The 25,388-nt window shown below is 37.1% G+C and overlaps 3 protein-coding genes across 5 annotated transcripts in view; 1 reads left to right on the forward strand and 2 right to left on the reverse strand.

Moving 5' to 3' along the window:
• Window positions 1-1,684: 1,684 nt before the first annotated feature.
• LOC131431220 (uncharacterized) lies at window positions 1,685-2,303 on the reverse strand. The gene has a single exon (XM_058596810.1). The coding sequence runs from the start codon at window positions 2,252-2,254 to the stop codon at window positions 1,829-1,831; it is 426 nt and encodes a 141-aa protein (XP_058452793.1). The 5' UTR covers window positions 2,255-2,303; the 3' UTR covers window positions 1,685-1,828.
• An 11,743-nt stretch (window positions 2,304-14,046) lies between these two features.
• On the forward strand, window positions 14,047-15,735 carry LOC131431225 (myosin-2 heavy chain-like). The gene is made up of 6 exons (XM_058596817.1): window positions 14,047-14,173; window positions 14,236-14,442; window positions 14,503-14,675; window positions 14,738-14,904; window positions 14,959-15,026; window positions 15,422-15,735. Exons 1-6 carry the CDS (start codon window positions 14,075-14,077, stop codon window positions 15,689-15,691), a joined length of 984 nt encoding a protein of 327 aa, XP_058452800.1. The 5' UTR covers window positions 14,047-14,074; the 3' UTR covers window positions 15,692-15,735.
• The window catches only part of LOC131431223 (facilitated trehalose transporter Tret1-like), a 254,167-nt gene continuing 244,502 nt past the window's right edge, over window positions 15,724-25,388 (reverse strand). For all 3 annotated transcript variants that reach the window (XM_058596816.1, XM_058596815.1, XM_058596813.1), the window contains one exon: window positions 15,724-25,365. In XM_058596816.1, coding sequence (XP_058452799.1) covers window positions 25,213-25,365 — 153 coding nt within the window. In that variant the 3' untranslated portion in view covers window positions 15,724-25,212. The remainder of the gene's footprint in view (window positions 25,366-25,388) is intronic.

Raw genomic sequence — 25,388 nt, forward strand, 5'->3', positions numbered from 1 at the left:
GCCAAAATACCTCTGTTACCCTATTAGTTTCAGATGCATCGAAAGCATCAGTCTGTCTAAATATGTTGGAATGGAACTCAGATTGATTCTCCTGAGATGGCGGGCTGTTCGCTAAAATAGGTGCTGTAGTCCTAAAGCTTACTATTGGATTTTGTTCCGAAATCAAGAAATGAAAATAATGAGTAGATATTTTTTTCTAACTTGCAGGACTTTTTTAGTTGATAACCAAACAAACTCACTATGGCTATACTAGAGTACCTAGAGCCAGAGTGTCGACAGCTGTTCGTTTGGACTGACAGCTGTTTCGGACGAGCATTTCGGATTAAATGAAGACAAACACTAAAAAAGGTCCTAAGTATAAATGACAGCTTTTCTTTGTTTACTCTCTATTTCGATTGTTATGGCCTTATCGGCAATTGCGCTCTCTTACAGTTTATATCAGCTGTTTTCCAAAGAACGGCGAATCTAACATTGACAGCAAATGGAGAAAAACATCGATGAATGTTTCAACTTTGGTTTCAAATCGTATTTAGAAATCATCGTCTATTCTCAGATCAATTTTTGATTAGTCGATGATCTGTTCGTTTATCTTTAAAAAGTATGCAAATTTTACCACTTTCCTTCTATATCTACTGAATAAATCAACATAAAAAGAGTTTCGCCCTTTTTCGATTTGTTTACTTTTATGCTTTCTGTGTGAATGATGAAGTTACGCCCTTGCGCATTTTTTGTGAAATTAGTTGGTTTTCGTGACTAAGATAAATATTCGGGTAATTTTATCGTCTCATTTATTATTTCCAGTAGTAAAAGGTTCGGAAACTATCAAAAATAAAGAAAACAAATAGTTTCGCCCTTCCTTATTAGGAATTGAAGTATCGCCCTGTTTGTTTGCATGGAACACGGAGGGCGAAACTTTCGTAAACAAATGGAATGACAGTTTCGCCCTTTATAGTTCTTTGTATTACTAAGATTGAGATTTTTGTAGAATCCGATTTTTTAGGCAAAATTGTAGGATTTTGAAGAATTTATTGGTAGGAGAGAGAAACTCGATTTGTTTACTTTTGTAAGATTCGTCCTTCTTTGAAAAACAGCTGATATAGAATATTGACTGAAACTGCACTTGCACTTGGGACCTTTTCTAATGTTTATCAATAAATGTTTTGAATTGTTGCCAACAGAACGGATGAGATGTCGTCACTCTGATTTTTGGCACTCTAGGCTACACTATATGGCTGTTATGGTTCCGGCAGAACTGGAAATATTAGTATACAAATTGTCTTTCGAAGGGAAATCAGATTGATTTTTCAAATATGGCTGGGCTTCTTTCAGAGATCACTAGATGAGAATCACGTAAAAGATCTTATTGACACATTAGATGCTATTGAATTCGCATGTTGTTAGAAATTTCAATCCATCGTATAAGTTTTGACACGAAAATGTTAATTGCCAAACTGATTCACTTCGGTTTTATATTTTTCTGATTTCCGATTCAGGTAGCTACAGAAGTACTGTTCAAACGGCTCGAAAATATATTTCACATGGATTTTTCCAATAAACGTTAAATATTAAGATAACATTACGGAGGATTAAGATAGGTTTCTCCTAAGAATAATCACTTTTCTCATGAATTGTTCATCAACTCACTAAAAAACATTTCTTTCGTAAAAACATCGTACAAACAAGCTTGAGTATCAGCACATTTTTCACTTATTTATTAACATATTGTTTTCTCAATTTTTCTTCCTATTGGCAAACAACTCAACCAAACGAAAAGAAGTCACCAGCCGCCAAGCAGTTACACAGTTAGGAGTCGCTATCACTGAACTTTTTACCGCCCGAACCGCATGTGACCATAGTCATCGAACTGGTCGCCCTCGCCACCGCGCTTTCCGAATCGCATGTGGCCGTAGTCGTCGAATCTTTTGTCCACACTATCATCCTCGATCAGGCCCACATCCGAGATGTAGGCAAGCGGAAGTTTTCCTCCCGAAACTCCCGAATCCATTGGAGGTGGTGGTGATCGGCGCAGTAAAGCAAGTGCTCCAAACCGGTTGCCAGCAGTGAGACCGGGTGTTCTTCGGTTGTATGTACTCTTAAGCCAAGCATTCACTGATTTTCCCAACGTGTCGTCGCTTACCAAATTATCTCCATTGGCGGGGTTTGAAACGCTAGTAGCTAGCGCTTCACTTACTATAGTTTGGTAAGTGAGATATATTATCAACGTTGCCAAAATGGTTAACGTGATGCGAGTCATTTCGGCAAAGAAAAACTAAACAAATAATCTAAAGTGCTGTTTCTGTCGATTTTCGATCAGAACTGGCCTGATTGAGCGCATTCCGGCATCATTTATACCGTTGCTAAGATTATGCGCTCTTTCGCTGAATAAAGTTATCCTGTTTTCATTCATTATTAGCTCCTCTAACTGTTGATGACCAAGTAATGCGGTCTTGGCATTCTGCGCGCGTGTGTACAAAGAAAAATGTAAACTGAATCAAATTAGTGTCACTTAGATTTTGATGTGTTATTTTTGCCCGTCGGTTGTTAGAAGCCCTCGAATGCGTGATTGATTAAACTCAATTCACCGCCTTGTTCGGAACGATTGAGTAAGGTTTGCATAAATAATATCACGCTTCAAATCAATCACACAAAGGCCAAGCGTTGAATGCTTTAACAACAACGATAAATGAACATCCTCTTAGAGTTAGAGTAAACATAATTAATATTTCGTTTTAGCTTTAGTTTGAGAGTTACAAATTGAAATACAGAGAAAACTGTTATTTTTTGTAATGGAAGGCAAAAGAAAGCAAAAAGACATTTCTACAAGAAAATTGATCATTTCCTTGCGCTGTAAAGGAAAATCCTTACGCGAAATAGGAGAACCGTACAGAATATCATTGACAACTGGAAAAACGAGGGAACTCTGAAGAAGAAGGCAGAAAGGGGAAGAAAACTGATCCTATCGGAAGTTGACGAAGGGTTTATAGTTCGCAAAATACGAAATAACCCGAAAATAAGTGAACCGAAATTGACGGGGGAAGTGTCTCAAGATATCAACTGAAAGTACTGAATGGATTGCTATTTTTTTTTTTTTTACAAGGTGAAATGCATTTACGCACGGAGTGTGGGACTCTCCACAGGACTACCCAACTGTTGATTGGAACTACCCACTAAAACACCTTGGATCTCCAACCCTACCTCCCCGGCACCACCGCTAGGTATTACTTCGGGGTGAGAATGGATTGCTATCGAACTTGGCACATGTACTTCTATCTCTTCAGAGATAGTCATAAGCGTATTTTTAAAAGAAGAGAGAGCATAGCAAGTGTCATTAGCAAGTAGGGGTCATGAAAAAATGCATATAACTAGACGAAAATCGGTATTGCTTGAAGCTTTTAGAAACATTTTGCATACCTTAATATGGCGGATGCATGTAGCAAGTGTTGTTAAAAAGGGGGGGGGGGGGGTGTAATGTTTGACATGGAATCTACTGAACGGATTACTGTTAAACTTGGTACATGTACTTCTAGCTCTTCAGAGATAGTTATAAGAAATTTTTTATGGGGAAAGGGAACGTAACAAGTGTCCTTAACAAAGGGGGCCATTAAAACATTATCTAATTTGACGCGAATCGGTATTTTTTGAAGACCATAGATACTTTTTTCACAACTTAAATATGATTATAAAGATATTCGGTGGGGGGAGAGTTTGGTAAGTGCCTCTATAAAAGGAAGTATAATGTTTGTAATGGCACAACTTCAGAACTTCTTCACGAACTGCTATAAAACTTGGCACAGGTATTTCTTACACATCAGAAATAGTCATAAAAGTTCTTTTATTGGTGCGAAAGCGTAGCAAGTATCATTAACAGGGGGGTCATGAAAAAATTCATAAAATTTGACACGAATCGATAATTTTTGAAGACCATGCAAACATTTTCCATACCTAAGATATGACATATATGGGGGGGTGGATATAGTAAGTGCCTTTAAAAAGGGGGATGTAACGGCATAACTCCGGAACTACTAAACGGATTGCTATCAAATTTGGCACAGATACTTCTTGCTCTTCGGAGATGATCATTAGGACAATTTAAGGAGGGAAAATGTGTAGCAAGTGTCCTTAACATTTTTTATAAAACAATAGAATGGCAAGAATTTTAAGGTCGTAATAGACAGTATTGCTGTTTGAAATTTAATTACATCCCAATTTTCGTTAAGGCCATCGTCCAAGTACCATACGCGCGGGTGGTTTTAGGAAATTTTCGATGGAAATTTCGAAAAATTTGACAAAACCAAAAACATACAGACCTTTGAAATACTTTTATCTATCTACAGGGTGAAAATGACTGGAAAATTCGAAGGATTTTACGAGTCTTATCAAAAATAGCGCTGAAAAAATGAGCTTTTTTTGTAATTTTTCACAATTGTTTGAAAAAATAATTCGAAGGAATGAAATTTTTTTTCAAAAAAAACCTCATGCTGGCAACAAGGATCACATTCGAAAACATTTTTGGAAAACCTTTTCACGCTTTTCATGGAAAATCAACGAATTTCATAAAACCGATTTCGTGAAAATTTTTGAAATTCGTGGATTTTTTATGACAAGCGTGAAATGGTTTTCCAAAAATGTGTCCGAATGTAATCTGTGTATCCATAATAAAGTTTATTTGAACAAAAAAGTTTATGTCATCGCTTTATTTTTCCAGATAATTGTGAAAGATCACAAAAACACTCATTCTTCAGAGCTATTTTTGATAAGACTCGGAAAATCCTCCGAATTTTCCAGCCATTTTCACCCTGTAGATAGATAAATGTATTTCAAAGGTCTGTATGTTTTTGGTTTTGGCAAATTTTTCAAAATTTCCATCGAAAATTTCCTAAAACCACCCGCCCGCATGGTACTTGGACGATGGCCTTAAATAATTTCAAAATCTTTATCTGCCTATGAACGCGAGTGTATGTAAATCTCAGCATAGCTACTAAACAACTAAACGAATCGCCACCAAGTTTGGCACACAGCTTTCTACTCTACCCAGAGGTGGTCATAAGGGTAATCATGGAGAAGAGCTGTAGTTAGTTCACTAAAAAAAAAGGAGTTTAATATGAAATTTTTTCGACGAGAAACGACGTTTCTAGACTAACAGGTTATTTTAAAGGAAAATGGAGTGTAGCAAGTGCCCCAAACATGGGAAGTGTTAGGTAAAATTGATAAGATTTTACGAAAAACGTAACAATTTAAAACTGACCCGATTTGACGAGAATACCATGAAAATAATGATTATTGTGAGATCTGAGATGGGGCACTGGTCGTAAGCAATCTGGGCATGTACGAGGTATTGTTCAATCGGGTTGACGTCTAAGTTGTGTTTCACTGGGCAGAACAATTTCGAGACTTTTTTGCGGCCTTACCTTCTCAAAACATTTCCGAGCAACGCCGGGTAATTAAGCTAGTTGATAAATAAAACGAAAAAAAAACTCAAAAACATGCCTAAAAACATGTTTTCGTTCTCTGTGGTGAATATTCCGGCTAACTGCCGGAAGGTCACTCGCAAGGCGTATAATTTTTTTTGCAAGTCCGTTTAAATAATTACTTTCTATGGGAAATTTATGGAAAGCAATTATCTGTCTTAGCTCTGTCTCAATCCGAAAAAAGCTAATTTTAATAATGCAAATTTTATCCTATTAAAAACTTAAATCAAATACTACTAATTCATTTCTTATGTGTGACGAATGTCTTATGATTTTTTTTGTGGTAGCTAAACTACAACACACGTATGAACTATTTTCGAATTATGATGTGAATTGCACTACCGCCCCTATTCTGTACGTCGATCGATTCGAAATATTCCGATCGAATGTGCAATTTCCATTTTGCATTCCGTTCGAGTTGGGTATGAACGCGAATATCATTCGTTCGAGTTGTTGAATTTTCGAACATTACTCGATCGATTTGCTTACGTATTACTTCTGTTCGTTCTAATTTGTTTATACAAGTGTGACAGTTTCGTTTACTAAGAAATTAACAATATAAATAATATAGAACGTGTAAGTAGTGTTGACAGCTTTGATGGTTAATGTTCGAAATTTCAAGTTTACCCGAACGAGAGTCGATCGAATCATACAAGTCGAACGGATTAATACCATGTTCACATTAGCGCTTATATCACTTGATATACCGAGATGATACGCATATCACGTGGAAGTGTTCACATATGATCGAAATGATATCGTTTGACAATCAAGTTGTCATATTGAATGTTCCCATTAGGAGTAAGATCAAAAATATTGCTTTTCTCTCCTACGATTCCATCAATAATTTAAGTCTTGCATTTAATGGTCTCCGAACGCAAGTATTCGTTGAAAAATTCGAAATTATAATGATTGTTTATTGTCACTCTCAAAGTGACGTTCATAAATAAGTGCGTTCAATGCCATTATCCGTGTTGCTAGTTGCGATTTTTGACAACTCGAGATGATATCGTACATGATATCCCGTATATCATGCCAAAATGGTGATACGCGTTGACATCAAATTGTATGGGATATCAAGTGATATCGCACATGATATCATCGGATATCAATTCTATCTGTATATCACTTGATATCCCCGCTAATGTGAACATACTATAAAGAATGCAAAATTCAAACTTGAACGAAAGATTCGTTCGTATCACAAATCCGTCGGACTGCAGAATCGGGGTATACATTAATAGTAAGATAAAAGCAAACCCTTAAGTCTTATCACATAATTTATATTCTTTTTTAAAAATACACCTAAATCTATCTGAAATTACACATCAGAATCTCGCCGTACCATGTCTTTCTGGTTGAAGAAAATTTCTTCCCGATATGTCAACATCACACTCGAGCATAGAACTTCGTTACTGCCTGTGCCGTTCGTCTTCGGAACCGATAAGACTACCCTGGTCGGGGTCTTCGGTCTCTTTGTGCGGGGTGAGCCGAGCGAAGGGAATTTGGAACGAGTCGGTTCGGTTTGTGCGGCTGGTAGAATAATCCTTATTGGGGTGCTGGTGTCCACTTGGCCGTGTAATGTTCCCTTGTCGCGATGATGTCCTTTCGGTAAGGTAGCCGATTTGGTTGCCGTCGACGACAGGAAGGAACTGGGCTGGTTATCCTCGTCGGTTTGCACAACGTCGGCTGAGTACATGGTCGCTAGCCGTTTGGGATATATTCTTGGTTTGATCTGGTTGTATCCGTGGTAAACGGTGAGAAATTTTTCGATTTTGCAGGAAAATTTTTCCGATTCCGACGCAAAGAAGTTCTGTCCTCTCTCTTTTGCAAATTGGATTGCACGGGTAGGTGTTACCATTATATTTCGCGCCGCACTCGTTTGTGTTAGAAGTGCCTCGTTACTGAAGGGTTTAATTGGTTTGCTTCCGTCTTTTATATGGCCACCGGGGGGAGACAACTGGATGCCAAGGCTTCTTTCTACAGGCCGTGTCGTGTATTTAAATACGCTTATGTAAAACGTCTACAAAGCACAAAGACGAAGGGACTGCGGTTAGATAAATTCACTGTGGGGTAATAATCGTAGACCGAATGCATAACAGTTATGCGATCCTTCGTTTTGCACCCTTTCTCGAAATATGTTCTTTTATTGTGGCACAAATGTTGACGTGTTCGGTTATGTATGTATTTGCATAATTTGCATAAACAAAACAAAATTGTTGTTTGCAGGACCAACAGCAACAGTATTCAAAGTGCCGCAATAGCTTTAAATAAAATGACAAAGTTTTAACGTATCGTATTTCTGTTTCCCTTCTGAGTTTCGAAGTTCAGATCTGTACGTGTTATTGCCCAATAATTCAATTCAAAATTCTTTATTTCAAATTGATACAATTCGTGCTCGGCTCATTATTTAATATGTTCATGCGTATATTGTAAAGACTTTCTGATTTCTTTGTTTTCATTGAAAAATCACCATCCGTCATGCTTTACGTAGAAAGGTGACACCTGATGTATTTTGTGCGCGCTAATAATAGTGATTTCCTGCCACACTTGAGATTATCGCATTATAGACACTAATCCGTTACCTGTGGAAATGGAAATGTAGGGGGATTGTCATTCACTTTCGATGTCATCCAGTTAAACACTATTGGCAAAATAAATATCTTTGATTTTTTCAAAGACGTCAAATTTTACCAAAGAATAACTCGCATTATAATATTATTTATATTTATTTCTAAATCCGAAAAATATCATCCCAAGGTCTGGCCCAATATCTTTTCATTGGACGATTTTTTGGGGTTGATGGTGTTTCCTGCAAATCACTCTGTCGTGACTCGATATTCGTTCCTAACGGTCTACGTTCGTCCAGAAACCGAGACAGTGAACCTTCACCCATCCTTAAAACCACCGAGTGAAATAGCAAATACGAATCATTATTCACATTCAATTGTCAACTCAAATGCATGAACGTCCGGCACAGGGTTATTGGAAAAACCAGGCTAATTCAACTTGCTCGTATTACTTCATACACGCGCATTTTTACACCCTTCCCTGCTTCTTTGACATCGGTTTTATGGTCATAGGTATCCGGTTTATGCACATGACTATTATGAATATTTTTACGTTACGTAACGAAACACTTCACCATGATGGCAAGACACCAAATCAATCCAAAACCGAATAGAACTCGTGTGCTTTTGAATGAATGGTCGTAGCCATTTTTGCAGACAGTCGTTGACGGTTTTGACGATTTTGCTTTTTGAAACCACAGCTATAAATTGCCATCCAAACTAAGTATTTCTTAGAGCTTCGACAATGTATGAACCTGAAAATGATCGTTGAGCTTGTCACGTTGTAATTTATTTTACAACCAGTTTTCAGAAAGCTGCTCGAAGCCTGTTTTGACATTTGTTTCATCATCAACTCATTCAAAATTTATCATCAATTTCTCGTACAGCACACGCATTCTTGTTTTCGGACTATTTACCTTTATTTATCCTGTTTACCGGCTCCTGTTTGGGATTTTTATTAACTTGAACAAGCTATATCCAGGACCATCGAGAGCAATTTCGATCCCGGAGGGACTGCAACATTACGGGCTCCTATATATGAGAGCATGGGGATGTCATCGAATTAAGGAATTTTTAAATACATCAACTTAACTAAATAATTCACATGTCAAATGTGTTTTTATTATTTTTATTTTAAGATTAAATTTAAAGCCTTCGAATGAATCCCGATTCGATCAAAATTTCATCGAATCGAACAGGTTTCGTATCTTGGTTCTCGATCTTTATTTTTATGCGTTGTTTTATAAATCATTATAAGGGAAACCGGGGCGAAAATGGCCGCTCGCAATAATTCGAGCACCAAACGTCATATTCCATCGGCTAAGCCCTCTATCTGTGGGCTCGAGCATACAATTGGCTTATATTCATTTGGCTCAGTTGAGCCTCAGTAGCCGGTGAGTGCGAAAGTGTCGATTTTTTCGTCAAAAGTGTAGCTTTCCAGGAACATATTCGGTGAGTGTTTTTAATGTTGAAATAATTTTTTAACACAAACAAAAATTATTTCGCAAAATCGAATCGAAGTGGTGCAACGAAAGCGACCACTTTTTGGTGGGACAAAAATGGCCGTAGACTCGGTTTGACTCAAAAATTTATAGTTGATTTTTACAAAAATTTGTTTATTTTATGAAGCTCAACAATATTTTCGAGTACGTGCCAACAAAATAGTCCAAAATCGCCAAATCACGGGCATAATCAATGCTCACAAATACGACATAAACAACCGATTTCACATATGTGTTTTGACAAAATCTTTAATTTCAAGATGAAATGATATTTTTAATTTACACCAAATATTAGGTCAAGTCTGATGGTTTCCTGTGTCAAAATGTGACTGACCATTTTAGCCCCATCTATTTTAGGATTTTGGAATTCGAGGTTTTTGTACTCCGAGTCAGATTCTGTTTTATAGCTTTCGAACAGTATATAACATTCCCAGTGAAAATATTATTTTCTCCGCTATTTTTGCGCAAGACAAAAAGTGGCCATTTTCGCACCGGTCTCCCCTATATATCATGCGTTTGGTATATTAGGTGCGAGTTTTGCGGTGTCGTAATCAATTTAGAGAATCATGTTATTTATTGAAACTCAAAATGTTAGTAGCTCTTTATTAAATTTAAGCACTCGATGAAGTCTACAAATTGTGGAGAAATTCAATGGAAAGTTGGAGATTTCAAAAACGATATACTTTGGCATGGCTAATTTTGTCGCCGATTCATTTAATTAAATTTAGGTTTGATTCAGTCAAATCCTTATTTATATTTGAATAAATCGAAATTTTTAAAAAAAGGTAGATAATATGCTTAAGTTTACCTACTCTGAGATTAATGACGTTTTTCATTGAAAAACACTAGTGGCGTGGATTGCTCTGGTTTTGCACTTTCGAGCAGAGATCGCAATGAAACATCGTCAAAATGTTGCATTTCTTCTGGAAAGTGCAAAACCAGAGCAATCCACGCCACCAGTGTTTTTCAATGAAAAACGGCATAATTATAAGAACTTTTCTACTCTTCACCTCCTTGCTTGTACATAAATATCATAATCTTTCTAAACCAATAGTATCTAAATTTTTCAATCACGTTGTGGTCACAAAACCAACTAAGTTTTTTCAACGCCTTTGATTTGAAGCTGCACTTTAAACGGGTGACGAAAATTTAATTATTTATTTAAAACAGTATACTACTGTGGGAAAAAATAGTAAGACTTTGTTCATAACATAAAAATTCTTTACTTATTCTTCCAAATCTATTTCGTTGTTAAAGTCAATTTTCGAAATAGCCTTAAAGCAAAGACATCATATTAACAAGATATCCAGCTCTCACATTTCCCGAACAAATCTTTGGCAACATCCTTTTTTGCGACCATGGCGCCCTCAGGCGAGTCCGCATCGAATCACGTACATAGAAGTAGGGGAGAGAAATGTCAAATTCGTACGCGCTAAAATAGCAGCACTGCGCACCCATGCAATTGACATGACATGTTGAATGAGACGCCGTGCGATGGTGTTGCTGAACTGAAGATTGAGATCGCTCCAAGCTGACAGGGTCTGCTTAAAGGCTCGTTTGAGTTTGCCGAATAGCCAGAAGTTGAGTGTTATGCGTCATATGCGCTAAGCTATTCGTACAAAGAGGCCGAAAACTCTTGGTTTTTTCACCACAATAATATACTGTCGCAACCAATATCGTTCCGCAACCATCGTATTCACCTCATTTGGCTCCGTGTGACTTTTTTTTTAAATTGGTTGCGACAGTATATTATCGTGGTGAAAAAACCAACAGTTTTCGGCCTCCTTATACGAATAGCTTCGCGCATATGACGCATAGCACTCGAATGGTATTCCTTGTTGACAGTTTGTCCGGTCGGAAGGAATTCGGAGTGCACCACACCTCAATAATCAAAGAAAACTGTCAACATCACTCCGATTTTTGACTTGTTATGACGTGACGCGTTCTCGACCCTCTTTGAACAACTTGTACCAATAAAAAAAACTTGCTCGCGACACATATTTATTACCGAAGGCCTTTTGCAACATTGCGAACGTTTCGGCACCAGAAATTTGATCCCGCACACAAAATTTATTCGAACTTCTTTGTTAAATAATTTTACTCAATGTAGAAATCGCCGATTGCACTCTTAATACTTCAGTAAAACTGAAGTATATTAAACACTAATGAATATTTTGACGTGACACTTGGCACAGATGTCACTGACAGTTATACCAACCTACCAAAAAGATATTTCGATTGTTATTACTTTTTGCCCACAGTAGTACGAAAAAATGTTACGGAATTTTTCATTATAATATCAAAAGTCTTTCTTTAACGTGTTGATGTCGGGTGTCCGTTTAGCTTCAGTTTTTAGTACGATCTTCTCAAAGTTACTTGCTATAATCACAGAGAACAGACATCCAAGCTCATGCAAACTTTTTTTTAACCCGTGTAAAGCATACAAGTAAAAATTTCGTGAAAAATCACCGTTGTGTACGATTTTGCACACATAAATTACCATTGTATGCTACCTCGAGCGCAAAAAACCCATAAGCGATTGCAGGGATGGTCAGTGTGCCTGAAACTATGAACGTTTAGAATCCGTATCTCGGTAACGAGTGGACCTACAAATAAAGTCAATGCATAAAAACAAAGGTAATTCACTGTACTTTAAGGAAAATATATCAATATAAACCATTTCTCTTCGTTTGGAATGGAAATTTGCACTTTTTTCTTGATTCCTTTCATCAAACTTTGCACACCTCCGAAGTCAACTTCCTTCGACATTTTAATCATCTGAGTCGCGCCCCGAGCCGTTTTTCCACTTTTTATAAGCTTCATTACCGCCCAAAATCTCTCGATGGGCTGGAACTGCTAGCAATTACGTTACTATCGCGGTACCATTGGATGACTTTCCGGCTGTAGTTACAACTCGCCAAATCAAGCCAAAACGTCACGGGACATTTATAGGATTTAATGAAAAATAGTACGCGGTTTTTGAATCAATCTTCCTTATACAGCTTCGAGTCCATCGTCTTATTCGTCATGAACACTTTGGTCTTTGCTCCGCAGATGCATATCCCTTGTCAAATCATCAGTTTTTTTTTACAAATTTGAATAAGAACGATATCCTGCTTGTAAACGAATTCTTCGAACGGTACTGTGAGCAGCAGCGTATATATGTGCGATTTCATAATGTGATAGTCCCGGGTATGCTTTGACGGCTATCAACACCTTCAGCTTGCTGTCATATGTTTCACTACGACGCTTTCCTTCAGGTACTCGATCTACACTCTTTTGCTTCCTGAAACGTTTGATCACATCATACACGGTTGATTTGGCGATTTTCAACGTTTTTGTGATTTTTCTTGCGGACCACGTTGGATTATCAGAGTGGGTGTGCAGAATTTTTTCTCTTTTCTCGGTGTCCATCTGGAATAACTTTTGACTCACTGCACGTAACACCGTGAAATTTATACCACAGAGAGTGGGAGTCTAGGTAAATAAACCGCTGTAAACTGCATATAACTTCTTCCTATTCTCGATGGTGAAAGATTAATAGCACAGAAAAAATCCCTTCTTAATCAACCTAGTGGTGTGATAATCCCCTTCTCTTTCTTCAAAACAGTCTCATAAAAATATTTTTTATCTTTTTATTAAATAATTTGTAACACTAATTTAGGCTCATTCTTGACACCAATTGATTCAGATTGAATAGAGTAGTTCACAACAGTCTTGGAATTGCATGAAACGTCGAGATTTAGTGTCATCTCGGAATTTTTTTTTAAATCGACTTTCTGGGAATTCAAAAAGTCACAGAAAGTCGATCTTAAAATTTTTTTTCTTTGAGATAACACTAAATCTCGACGTTCCATGCAATTTTAAGATTTCAATCAAGAGACACAAAAAAAAATCGATTTCGGAAATTTCATGTACTCTCCTCTATGGTGCTTTAGAGGTGATCCCAAAATATTGGCACCCTTATATACATTAGAGCGGTAAAAAACAACGTGTTTTGTCGGTTACGTCACTTATACCATTATATCTCCGAAATCGAAAGTCACAGCCATTTGGTCTACGAACTTGAAAAATTACCTAACAATATCATTCAAACGGACCTAAGCTTGTTAAAATCTGTTTGATCATCTCCGAGAAACTTGCGTGGTAAAAATACAACGCGTTTTGTCGGTTACGTCACTTATACAATCATATCTCCGGAACCAAAAGCCACAGCCCTTTGATCTTTGAACTTGATCAATGGCCCGACAGTAGCTTTCAAAAAAGCATCAGTTTGTTAAAATCGGTTCAGCCTTCTTACACCTTACTATAGAGAAAGGCAAACGCCAGGTAATTTTTGTTTTTCGTGCAAAATACTCGAAATCTCTCCGCACTGACACGAGACGACGTGCTCATTTGCTCAGAGCTTCACCGGAAGTGTGAAGCACACAACTGTCACTAAACCACGTGTTCTGATTTTTAAATGTCATGTGCAAAAACGATCAAACAGCAACCGCTGCCGCGTTTATCATCAAGACCCGCAAACAAGGTGAACATGGATAATCAGGAGTTTTTGACTGCAAAAAACGATTTCGACTTAGAAAATGTGCGCAGCAAACTGATTAAATGTATCTTCGAACTACAATCAAAACGAGTAAGTAAACTTCTAATTCGAATTTCTAAGCTTTGAGCTGTTAGTCATTCATTAAATCAAAGTCTGAGGTTACGTCGATGAAATCTTCTCTGGATGAATCTAATCGAACGAAAGCCACTCTTGAACAAGATACGAAAAACTTTCAACGTGAAATAGCTGATCTGAGAGATCAATTGAAGATCGCATTGGATGCGCTCAATCAAAAGGACTCAGTCCGGACAGGATTTCTGGAAAATGCAGCTCGATTGAATGTTCAACTAGAAGCGATGGTAACGTAAATTACTGTCCTATGCATAAAAAAATCCTTATCAGCTTTATTTTGTTAGTAGACAAACGATCAGGAACGATTAAAGTCAAAGCTTCAGTCATCGCAGTCCAAGATCATGGAGTTGACACGTGACAACAACAAACTACAGGAAAAGATCAGGGTACTGGAGGCAGCAGGAAACCAACCGGTCGAAAGTGTCGATCGAATCTGGAAGGCAATGGACACATTGAATGGGTTCGTATGTTGTTGACATTCCACATCGAATTATTCATCTAGTTTGTATTCGATCGTTTTAGCCATTTGCAGAAACTGGAGGCCGAACATTTGACACTTGCTAAAACGGCAGAAGAATCTAACAAGATTGCTGGAGAAGCGGCGGAAGCAGTGCTGCGGGGTAGAAACGAACTCAGCGAACTACAGACTAAAAACAACGAACTGGAAGCACGTGTGCTAGAGTTGAGTTGTAAGTTTAAGGAAAAAAATTGTTTTATTTACATTAAGTATGTGTTATTTGTAGCCCAAATTGTATCGATGCAGTCCGTGCAGAATAACGGTTCCTTAGACGTAAGCGATGCCGAAAATGAGGTCAGTTCTATTGTTTTTTTTCTCGACGTTGAATCACAGAGATTGGTACTTGATCTCGTGACAATCGTTAAATTTCTTACACACATTCAAATCACTCCTAGGATGTCTGATCTCTGTGGTTAATGACAGGAAATACAGTTTAGCTTTGCAATCATTAAGATCTGTTCGAACGATTCTCATCCGATTCAGTTTTGGCACGGACGTTAATATTCTTCCTCAAGATTCACCGCGTTTATGTTCTCACTTGTCCACTAATATGAACACACACAATAAAACGCGTACAAAAATATTACCGTCCGTGCTCGGCGTCATATCGGTACTGAACGGAATCGGAACTGACTATGATGATCATGTAATGTTACATTAAAAAATTACATACCGTATTTTCGTGGCAGGTCGAAGAGCATCTTAAAGTGCTTAAGGAGGAATTGGAACAAGAACGCGAAGACAACCAAAAACTAAAAAATGACATCTCAGCGCTTTTAACTCTACAGGACTGCCTTTCCAAGCAACTTGAACAAGCTATGGCACGCTATGGAGTAGGCAATGAATCAAACGAAGGCGAAAATCAAAAATCTACTAAAAATGAGAGTCAAAAAACTCCTGAAGATGAGGATGAAAAACCAACTGCAGATGAAGGAAAAGAGCCGATAGAGTCACTTTGAAGACATTCAGGAAAATAAAGTCACCTTGGACGTATTTTTGCAAACATTTTTTATTTTCTCTGTTTAGGTCAATTTTACAAATTTAGCGCAAGCTACACTGGGACCCGTCCCGGCGAACGCAAGGTATTTTCGTGGATTTGTTAAAAAGTGTTTATTTTTTCGTCAAGCAATTTACTAACTCGTTTATGGAACCAAAATACTACCATTTCCGAATAAAATCAGCTGCTTCATGGCTAGTTGTTATTATTTTCTTCGTGATTTTCTACTAATTTTGAACACTTCAGTATAATGGGTTATCATCGCAATTAAGTACGCAGCATTCCCGTTTCGTAACACTGTTCGACCTTGGTTTGGTAAACAGAATTTCCCTACATGTGTGTAATTCCGCTGCTTGGTATTTATAAAAAAATGGTCAATTACGCTTTCGCATGCTAAACTTTTCATCAGGACTTACTTTATTTGATTCTATCATTTACTACTCAGAGTTCTCTATTTTCTTTTGTTGTTTGTTGATAATTGTATCGCTATCATTTTATTGTCCACATTTAAAGCTACACTTTATTGGAGTTTTCAGTAAGTTGGGTGTTTTCTCTATTTCTCGTTCTGATTAGTTTTGATAATGTACCTCTATGTTTAGAATATTTTCTCGTTTGTTTATAGCAATAAGCATCGAACGTAGTTTGACTTTAGGTTATAGCTCCCTTGTATGCAAATTCATCGTAATACGAAATATGGATTCCAAACAAAGCCGGTACCAATTAAAATAGGAGCAAAGAAAACAAAACTTGAGTTTAGTTAATCATTCCAATGTTCTCATTCCTGAACTTACGATGATTTTCTACGCCGTTCTCTCCGCAGCTAGTTTACATTATATCATCTGGATGCAACGATTTTAATTCGGTTAGGATTGTGTAACAAGATTCGTTTTCTTATTTTCATTTGTTTCATTGTCTTAAAGATCTGTTGCTAACCTGCAGAAAATGCTAAGTGGATGTTTAAAAAGGTAAAACAGGCTAGTTTCCTGATCGTTTTGAATAAAATCTGAAAAGTATTAACAAGAACTAGCATTCGTTAGATATAGTATTTGAGTTGAAAATTAGACTTTGCGAAACAGCTTATCAGGTGTCTGCTCCTTTCTCTGAATTGCATTCCTATAGTACCGTGAAACATGTTTCTCAATCTGAGCTTCGAGTCCTTTTTTTAGCAAAGCTAAAGAGTATATATATGTATATATATTTTTTTGATAATTTTTTTGTTAATCTAGCAAAATTTACTCTATCAACGTCAATCGTCCGAGTGACGTTTGACGTTATGGTTTGAATTGTTTCGAGAGAATCTTCAAAAACGATTCTCCATTTCTTAATTTCATTATACGCTTTCTAACGCACAATCAGCTATCAGTTTTTCATAACGGTTATATTTTATACCCTAATTATTGTCATGATATGACAGTGTTTTTTTTATCTTTAAACATTTTTTTCTTGTTCTAATGTACGTCTATTATTGTCGTTCACTTTTGAAGTCGATTCTTCTAAACTTATTTAGAATAAGTACCTACAGGATTCCAAACCGAAAATGCAATCTGTTACATTTAAGCAAAACAAAACAGAAATACTCCTATGCCGCCACGAGGATATGATTTGATATTCTCGAATGTTTAAAAATAAACTGATTGGTTAGAATTTTGTACTTGTTGGAGAGTGTAGGTTGATACTTAAGTTTCACATACAGTTTCATATTCCGCGATATGTCAAGTTGAACTATACTGGTTGGAAATTTGTCCGGTCTATACTCAGGGAGATGCAATGGAAACATCATGATTCCATATTGGATTGTGGCTTACCAACATTTGCTTAAAAAATTCTCTCTGTTACTAACTCACTTAACGATTAGTTCCAAATCTATACCTCATCTAAGTTATCTATCTTAGGTTGTAAAAAGATTTTAATGCTATACTATTTCTTATGAACTGTATGTATAATTGGTTATTCCTGTTTGATACAAATAAATAATTAAGTTTTACACAAGCGCTACTGTTTTAACACACTTTCAATACGGCGTTCACATGGCTCTTTGTTAAAAACGAATTTTATATTGTAATTCTTTTTACAGATCTAAAGTAATTGAAATTTTCCATTGATATCAGAATCTTATCTTATACCGTTTTATTGTCTCTATAAAAAGGACCTTATCTGTTTTCCACTATTCGATAAAAGTGTTTAATTTGACTGGTGTAACTTGGTTTACTGAAATTGTTCGCTACTTTATATATATTGTGTTTTGCGTCGATTCAGACGGCACGCAATGGCACTACTGTAGTATTTAATGGGCCATTAGTGAAACATAAAACATTCGGTGCTATTTTCTAATGCGGTTTCTATCTGCTACAGGATTATTTACAAATGGGTGCAGTGGCTCTGTGGGTGTTCGAGTTCATAATCGACAGGATCGTGTATAGTTTTAGTGTGACAACTTTAACCTAGTAAATCTAGGTTGTCAAATCATTTGTATAGTTTATTTTTACGATACGTCTTCGACTCGTCAGCGCATTAGCAGTTTATGTTGATCTTCTAGTGCCAGATCTCGGTTCAACATATACCGCTATGTAGATGTAGAGTTAATACTAAATGACTCTACATGACCGCTATCTGATGACGACCAGAGAATCGACACATGTTTTCTCGTTCGGCACATCATAAAAGACAATAATAGGTGTTTTGTAAATAGCAATAGCTTCATGTCTGCTTAGCGGTTTATGTTGTTTCACGAGGTGGCATTAGCAGTTCAACATAAACTGCTAATACACTGATGAGTCGAAGACGAAACATAAAAATATGAAATAAGCCATGTGCACTTTGCACAAACTGGTTACCCACCAGGAACCAAAAATTCTTAAATGACATATGCATAGTTTTATATTTGTCGTGAACAATTTGAACGTAAGGATTTCGATATTCAATACAAGCTGACTGACTTTTACACTCGAAAGAAAGTGATAGTGGACCTTTTTTGCAACCAAAAATTATCGCCCTTATTCTGAATAACGCCTTATAGATCGAATCACAGCTACCTTTGGTTTTGCTAGCGTTATTAGGAATACGAATGAAATACAATCGAAAAAACGATACGTCGTTATTCAGAATAAGGGTGCACACTTAGAAAATTTCGCAGAATTCGGTAATTTTTTACCGAATTTTTAACAGCTGAACGTTCGGTAATCAGTTCGGTAATTGAATTGAATACCGATCGTTCGGTTATTGCTGAATTGTCAAATAACTACCGTAAACTGTAAACCAAATGGATCTAACTGATTGCTCGGTAATTTTTTGTGTTTGTTTACTTTTCGTTAAAATTCTAAATTTGAATGATTTTTCGGATTTCATAAAACTAAACTTTAAACTTATGATAAGGTTTTTCGGATTAGGATATTTTTCTTAGAAACGAGTAAAAAAATTCGAAACAGTCGTGACTACGGTGCACTATATATCCACGAAAAAATATAAAAAATGTCTAGAAAAAATGTAACTTCATTTCCCGGTTGACCGGAATTATGAGCGCCTTTCGGAGCATTGCACAACCTGTCAAGTCCACCAGAATTATATGAAATTATGTTCTGCCTATAAGTAAACAAAAAGTTTTGAGTAGTTCTAATATTTTAAAAACTGGTGCACTTGTACCTCATTTCATTCGACGAACCCTTCAAGATATTTTTCGATTAGTAAATGAAAAGACACTTACTGAAAATTTTAATAACTGTTTGACAGTTAGTTTTCATGACAATCAGTATTTACAGAAGTTCGGTTATTGGAAGATTATTTTACCATACGGACGGTATGGTTTTTACCGTACTCGGCGACTATTCAGATTTACCGTATGAATTGTATATCTATTTACAGAATTCTGTAATGAAAATTTGCGTAAAACTGATCGTCCGGTAAAAACTTGCATAATTTTTGTAAAATGAAATTCATGTACAGAAATATCGGTAATTTCTATTGATTACCGAAAGTTTTCGTCAAAGAAAATTACCGAACAACGGAATTGAATCTTAGTGTGTGTATATAAAGATAGTTGGTCCGACATTAACACCGCTATCTGAGTTGTTGTAGAAAATAAACCCAACATGCTTCCTTTTTCTAATGCTATTGCTCTGGACACTTCCCAATTGCTAAAGCTGGTTGAATACCCGAGTTTCGTTGAATGCGATCAAATTTCGTTCGTTTGATTCCAGCAAAAACGTTGCATGTATGCCAGAGTAAACACGATGCGTTGCGTAGCAACAAGTGATTTTCAGTGCAACAAACAACGTGCTCAGTTTTTCATGCGATTAACGAACGAACAAAAGTTTCCTAAATCAGCTACTTTTTCAAAGAAGGGCGAATCTTACAAAAGTAAACAAAACGATTTTTTCTCACCTACTAATTAATGCTTCATAATTCTACAATATTGCCTAAAAATTCGGATTCTACAAAAATCTCAATCTTAGTAATACGAAGAACTATAAAGGGCAAAACTTTCCTTTTGTTTACGTAGATTTCGCCTTCCGTGTTCCATGCCAACAAACAGGGCGATACTTCAATTGCTAATAGGGAAGGGCGAAACTATTTATTTTCTTTATTTTATATGGTTTCCGAACATTTTACCGACGACACGACCTGCCACTCGTCTATCAAAACTGTATCGTAAATTTAACTACCCCTCAGTAACTGGAAATGTCAAATCGAAAACGCTAGTGAATTTTTTTAAACTGGCAGCACAAGTTTATATATTTATTGATTTTGAATAACAGTCACCATAACCTTGGTTACTGCATATCGAAGGCAAGATGAATGTAAACAAAATAAATTTCAGATCGGTTATTATATTACGGAACATTTTAATGGATTAACCTGACTCGAGCGGAATATAAAAATTGAGGAGTATGAGTTATGTCTTTTATAAAGCCAAGTTCATAATTCAGGTCTTGACTTGGAACCGTTGTGTGAGAAGGAAGACATGGAAATGACCGACAACGAGCTAATCCTCGAATAGTGGCCAACAAAGTGAAATACTGTTTCCACTGCTGCGCAATCAACCGACACAAAACAATTTTGACACCGGCATATTACACCGAATCCTACTGCCCAGAAAAGCTAGCAGTTGAAGTTTACGGATGAATCGCTGGAAGCAGATCATTGTCCTCGTTCGTTGGTTTCATCCATAGTTTCGATTAAATTCCGAAAATCGAGTCCATTTAAATGCATTTCTGCTTAATTTGGGCAATGTTTAACACTAATAGAACTATTCCACCGCTTTCAAAACATGTTTATTTGTTTTGGGGTTCCTTGGTAACTAGTCCATAGCAACTTAAACAGTGTTGCTCGAGAAGATTATTTTTATCATTTACAGGGGGTCGCTAGATTTGTGGTAACTGACGGTGAATCGTTAGCGAACAGTTTTAATGCTGATTTTTCTTCGGAGTGCCTGGTCGTGTCGTCGATTTTACTACTGAAAATAGTAAATGAGACGATAAAATTACCCGCAGATTTGTCTTAGTCGCATGAACGAACTAATTTCACGAAAAATGCGCTAGGGCGTAACTTTATAATTAACACAGTAAACAAATCGAAATAGGGTGCAACTCCTTTTATTTTGATTTATTCATTGGATATACAAGAAAAGTGGTAAAATTCTCCTTTTGAAAATAAACTATCAGGTGTACAACTTTGCCTCCGCCATTTTCCGATAGGTGGCTGTACCGGCTGAGGCTGGTTAAAATACATAGATGATAATGCCTTTAAAGTGTGAGTGTGTACAATGCTTAACGAATTGTCATCGCCGTTTCAGTGACAGTTGTTCTTGTTTTCGTATAATTCACGCTCGAAAATGTCTGTTTATGTGCCCAATTCTCGCCATTTGCAAGAAGTTTTACTTTTCTGTTACAATTCGAAAAAAATGCAGCTGAAGCGCATCGAATGCTCTAAGAAACTTACGGTGATGCTGCTCTGAGTAAATGAACGTGTCGGGAGTGGTTTCAATGTTTTAAAAATGGTGATTTCGAAGTCGAAGACAAACATGGTGGTGGAAGAGAAAAAATCTTCAAAGATGAACAACTAGAAGCATTGCTTGATGAAGATTCGTGCCAAACCCAAGAAGAGTTTGCCGAATCGTTGGGAGTGAGTCAGCAAGCCATTTCAATCGGACATGATTCAGAAAGAAGCAAACTGGGTGCCGTACGAGTTGAAACCCAGGGACATCGAGCTCCGTCTATTTGTATGTGAGCAACTGCTTCAAAGACAAAATCATAAGGGGTTTTTACACGGTGCCAAGGTTATGATTTTTATTGGGTGGGATCAGCTCGGTGTGATTTACTACGAGCTCTTAAAACCGAGTGAAACCATCGCAGGAGATCGCTACCGAACGCAAATGATGCGCTTAGTCGCGCGCTAAAAGAAAAGCGGCCACAATATCAAGAGCGACATGACAAAGTCATCCTTCAACACGACAATGCTCGGCCTCACGTCGCAAAAGTGGTCAAATGGTACCTGGAATCGCTGAAATGGGAAGTCTTGCCCCACCCGCCGTTGTTATTCCCCAGATGTCGCCCCTTCTGACTTCCACCTATTCCGTTCGATGGCACACGGCCTGGCAGATCAACATTTTCAATCCTTCGAAGAGTTGGTAAAATGGATTGCTTCATGGAAAGCGTCAAAGGAGGACTCCTTTTTTCGAGCCGGGGTCCGAAAATTGCCGGAAAGATGGGAGAAAGTTGTCGCTTTTTCGCAATAAAGCTTTAATTTTGGAAAAAAACGGCGGAAGTAAAGTTGTACACATCGACTAATCATAAATTGACTGAGAATATACGATAATTTCTAAATACGATTTGAAACCAAAGTCGAAACATTCATCGATGTTTTTTTCCATTTGCTGTGACTGTTAGATTCGCATGAAAAACAGTTGATATAATTTTGTGTAATGGCGGAAGAAGATAGTTTGATTGATATTGGAGCGCTAATCGCAACTTTCGGAACCGGGGTTCTTGTGAACAAGTGTTGAAAAGAGGTTTTGGAAAAATTAGAAATCGTAGTCATGGTTTTGACAGTATTTCGAGTTATCTTGAAGAGAAAAGTCTGTATGTAATCACCTCTATTTTGTATTTCGATCGAATGTGAAAATTTGCATCCTGTGATTCGATCGAGTAATACTTTTGTATGAAAAATTCGAACTCGATCGAAATACAGTATGCAAAATTTCGAAACAATCCGATTTGAACGAAATACAGAAAAATTTTCTGGCTATTTTTATTATGGAAAAAATTGAACAACGAGTTTGCTTGAAATTTCGTGTTTCAAATGGAACTTCGGCTACAGAATCATTAAAAAACGTTGAAGAAGTGTTCTGGGGAGTCTACACTGAAAATTATGCTTACCAATTTTTTGAGGTTAGGTCGTTATCTACCCAAACATTGATTTGATCGTATAAAATGAGAAACGTGCTTCATTATGGCCTAACACATTGGGTAAACTTACATTTACCCAAATTTTGAGGTCATCACTCGTTACCTAAAATTGGGAAGATGCACTTTAACCCCTTAACGCACAAGGGAAATTTGTTTCCCTTCTATAGAAAGCGTTATAGCTTCTTTAATTACTATTAAATCGATGTTTTTTTTACTGAATTTTAAAGAAAACTTATTTTCAAGGCGACAAATGTGTTTCTGAACGAATAAGTAAAAAGAACTATCAAACTTTATTGCACTAAAAAGTTTGCGCAAAATGACGTATAGAAAATAGAACACATAATAAATATGTCATGTGCAACGTCCACAAGTACATGAAATCGTTTCGTAGAATGCCATAACTAACTATTTATTTTACTATTCTGATAATTAAAGCAATTAAAGCAATAAATTATATTACGATATAATAAACCCAGCACTTCTTTTATTTAATTCTAAGAATCGTAGGGAAAAATATTTCCCATAAAATTATAGGAAACTTTTAAACTCTGCTATGTTTTTCTGGTGATATTCTCTTAATTTGCACCCCCAATAGTTAAAATATTGTCTTGTACTGACATATTTCGTCCTGCACATCTTATGGTCGTGAAGGGGTTAATTGATTTTGGGTAGGTTTTGACCCAAAATCAGGAACGCAAATATTTGAGTGGTATAAAGCATTAAGTGAGGGTCGTGAAATCGTAGAAAATTTGCCTCATGCTGCTCGCCCGTCCACCTCTGTTAACGTCGACAATGACGATGAGCTTGAAAATCGTCGTGATAGTATCAGAGAGATAGCAGAGGATCTTGGCATCTCTTATGGATCGACTCAGCACATTTCGGTTAATTGTTTGGATATGAAATGCATCGATGCCAAGCTCGAAACGGATGCGCCGTCGCATACCAGCATGATTGTGACTGAATTTTTGATCAAACACAAAACGAAAGTCATCGCTCAGGCACCGTATTCGCCAGATTTTGCCCCCTGGGACACCATTTCAGTGTATTGAAAATTGGATAATAAAGAACTTACTGGAACTAAACGAATGGAGCTCTGTCGCGCGACTCATTTACTCGCTTACTTCTCCTCAGGTTGCTGTTTTCTGTTGCGAATCACTATTGCCACATCGCGCTTACTCCGATAGGTTTGCTTTGATCAAATGTAACCAGCTCGCAGTGACGCTTGCACTCTGACAGCAACCTAAGGATGTCAGAGTTCAAGCATTACGCGAAGCGTCAAGGAGCGCGTGCGAGTTAGTTCAAAATTAATTGACTTCATTCAAACATTCCGTGCCAGCTTCAAACCCGTTTATTTTCGAACGCTTCAGATACTCGTGATATCCGGTCGCTTAGTTCGTTAAAGTACCTCATTGATTAGTACACTGAAAACAGAAATCTAAAGAGAAATCGCTTATAATTCTTCGGAACCCCACGTAACCACTACACCCAGCTGCAGTGAATGCTTTGCAAATTTATGCTTCTAATCGCAATTTTCTAATCGATAATCAATACTCTTTTGTGCGTTTAACGGATCTATATGTACAGTGTAGTTTCCCTAACAGTTAATAGTTTTTTATACTCATACTCATATCAACAAGCTAATCGACTATCAGTTCATGCCATCCAATTATCAATTTCAATGATGGGGGCGTTTCTTCGGCAAGTTTAGAATCAATTAAAATGCAACTATTACTAAGTACGGACTCCTTTCGATTAGAACCTATTTACACGTGAATTAAGATTTCTCCTACGTCATAACGTACCTTTAAGCAACACTTTTCGTTTCTTTTGCCATACATCACTCTCAAACCGTGTATAGGAACATAACAATCTTTCACGTTCACTCTAGCACTTTTCCCATTTCATAAGTAGTGTTTCTAAGCGCCTTAGTTGTATGATTATTGAAGCAATCGATGCAGCCGCAGGGATTTGCTGCTAACGTCGAAGCGGCAATGAAGCTAGGTTAGCATATATACCGTAGAAGCAAGGAAGCTCGGGGGCCCATTAAATACTATACTAGATACTCTACGTGCGTTCCCATATCTCATCGATTTATCGTAAGTGTTCGCACGTACTTCGGGTCCATCTCCTCCAGGTCGCGACCTTTGGTCTCCGGGACAACCATGATAACAAAGAACAGGCCGGCACAGGAGATACAAGCATATAACCAAAATGTCCCGTGTAATCCAAAAAGAGCCTACAAAACAGTAGAGTTTAACG

Source organism: Malaya genurostris, chromosome 2, assembly GCF_030247185.1.
Source record: "Malaya genurostris strain Urasoe2022 chromosome 2, Malgen_1.1, whole genome shotgun sequence".
Lineage (NCBI taxonomy): Eukaryota > Metazoa > Arthropoda > Insecta > Diptera > Culicidae > Malaya > Malaya genurostris.

What these genes read in the sequence shown, in the direction of transcription:
- LOC131431220 (XM_058596810.1), bottom strand. Translation starts at nt 2,254, where the DNA reads ATGACTCGCATCACGTTAACCATTTTGGCAACGTTGATAATATATCTC.
- LOC131431225 (XM_058596817.1), top strand. Translation starts at nt 14,075, where the DNA reads ATGGATAATCAGGAGTTTTTGACTGCAAAAAACGATTTCGACTTAGAA. An exon ending in TCGAACTACAATCAAAACGA is followed by an intron (nt 14,174 to 14,235) that starts GTAAGTAAACTT and finishes ATTAAATCAAAG; the next exon opens with TCTGAGGTTACGTCGATGAA. An exon ending in ATGTTCAACTAGAAGCGATG is followed by an intron (nt 14,443 to 14,502) that starts GTAACGTAAATT and finishes TTTTGTTAGTAG; the next exon opens with ACAAACGATCAGGAACGATT.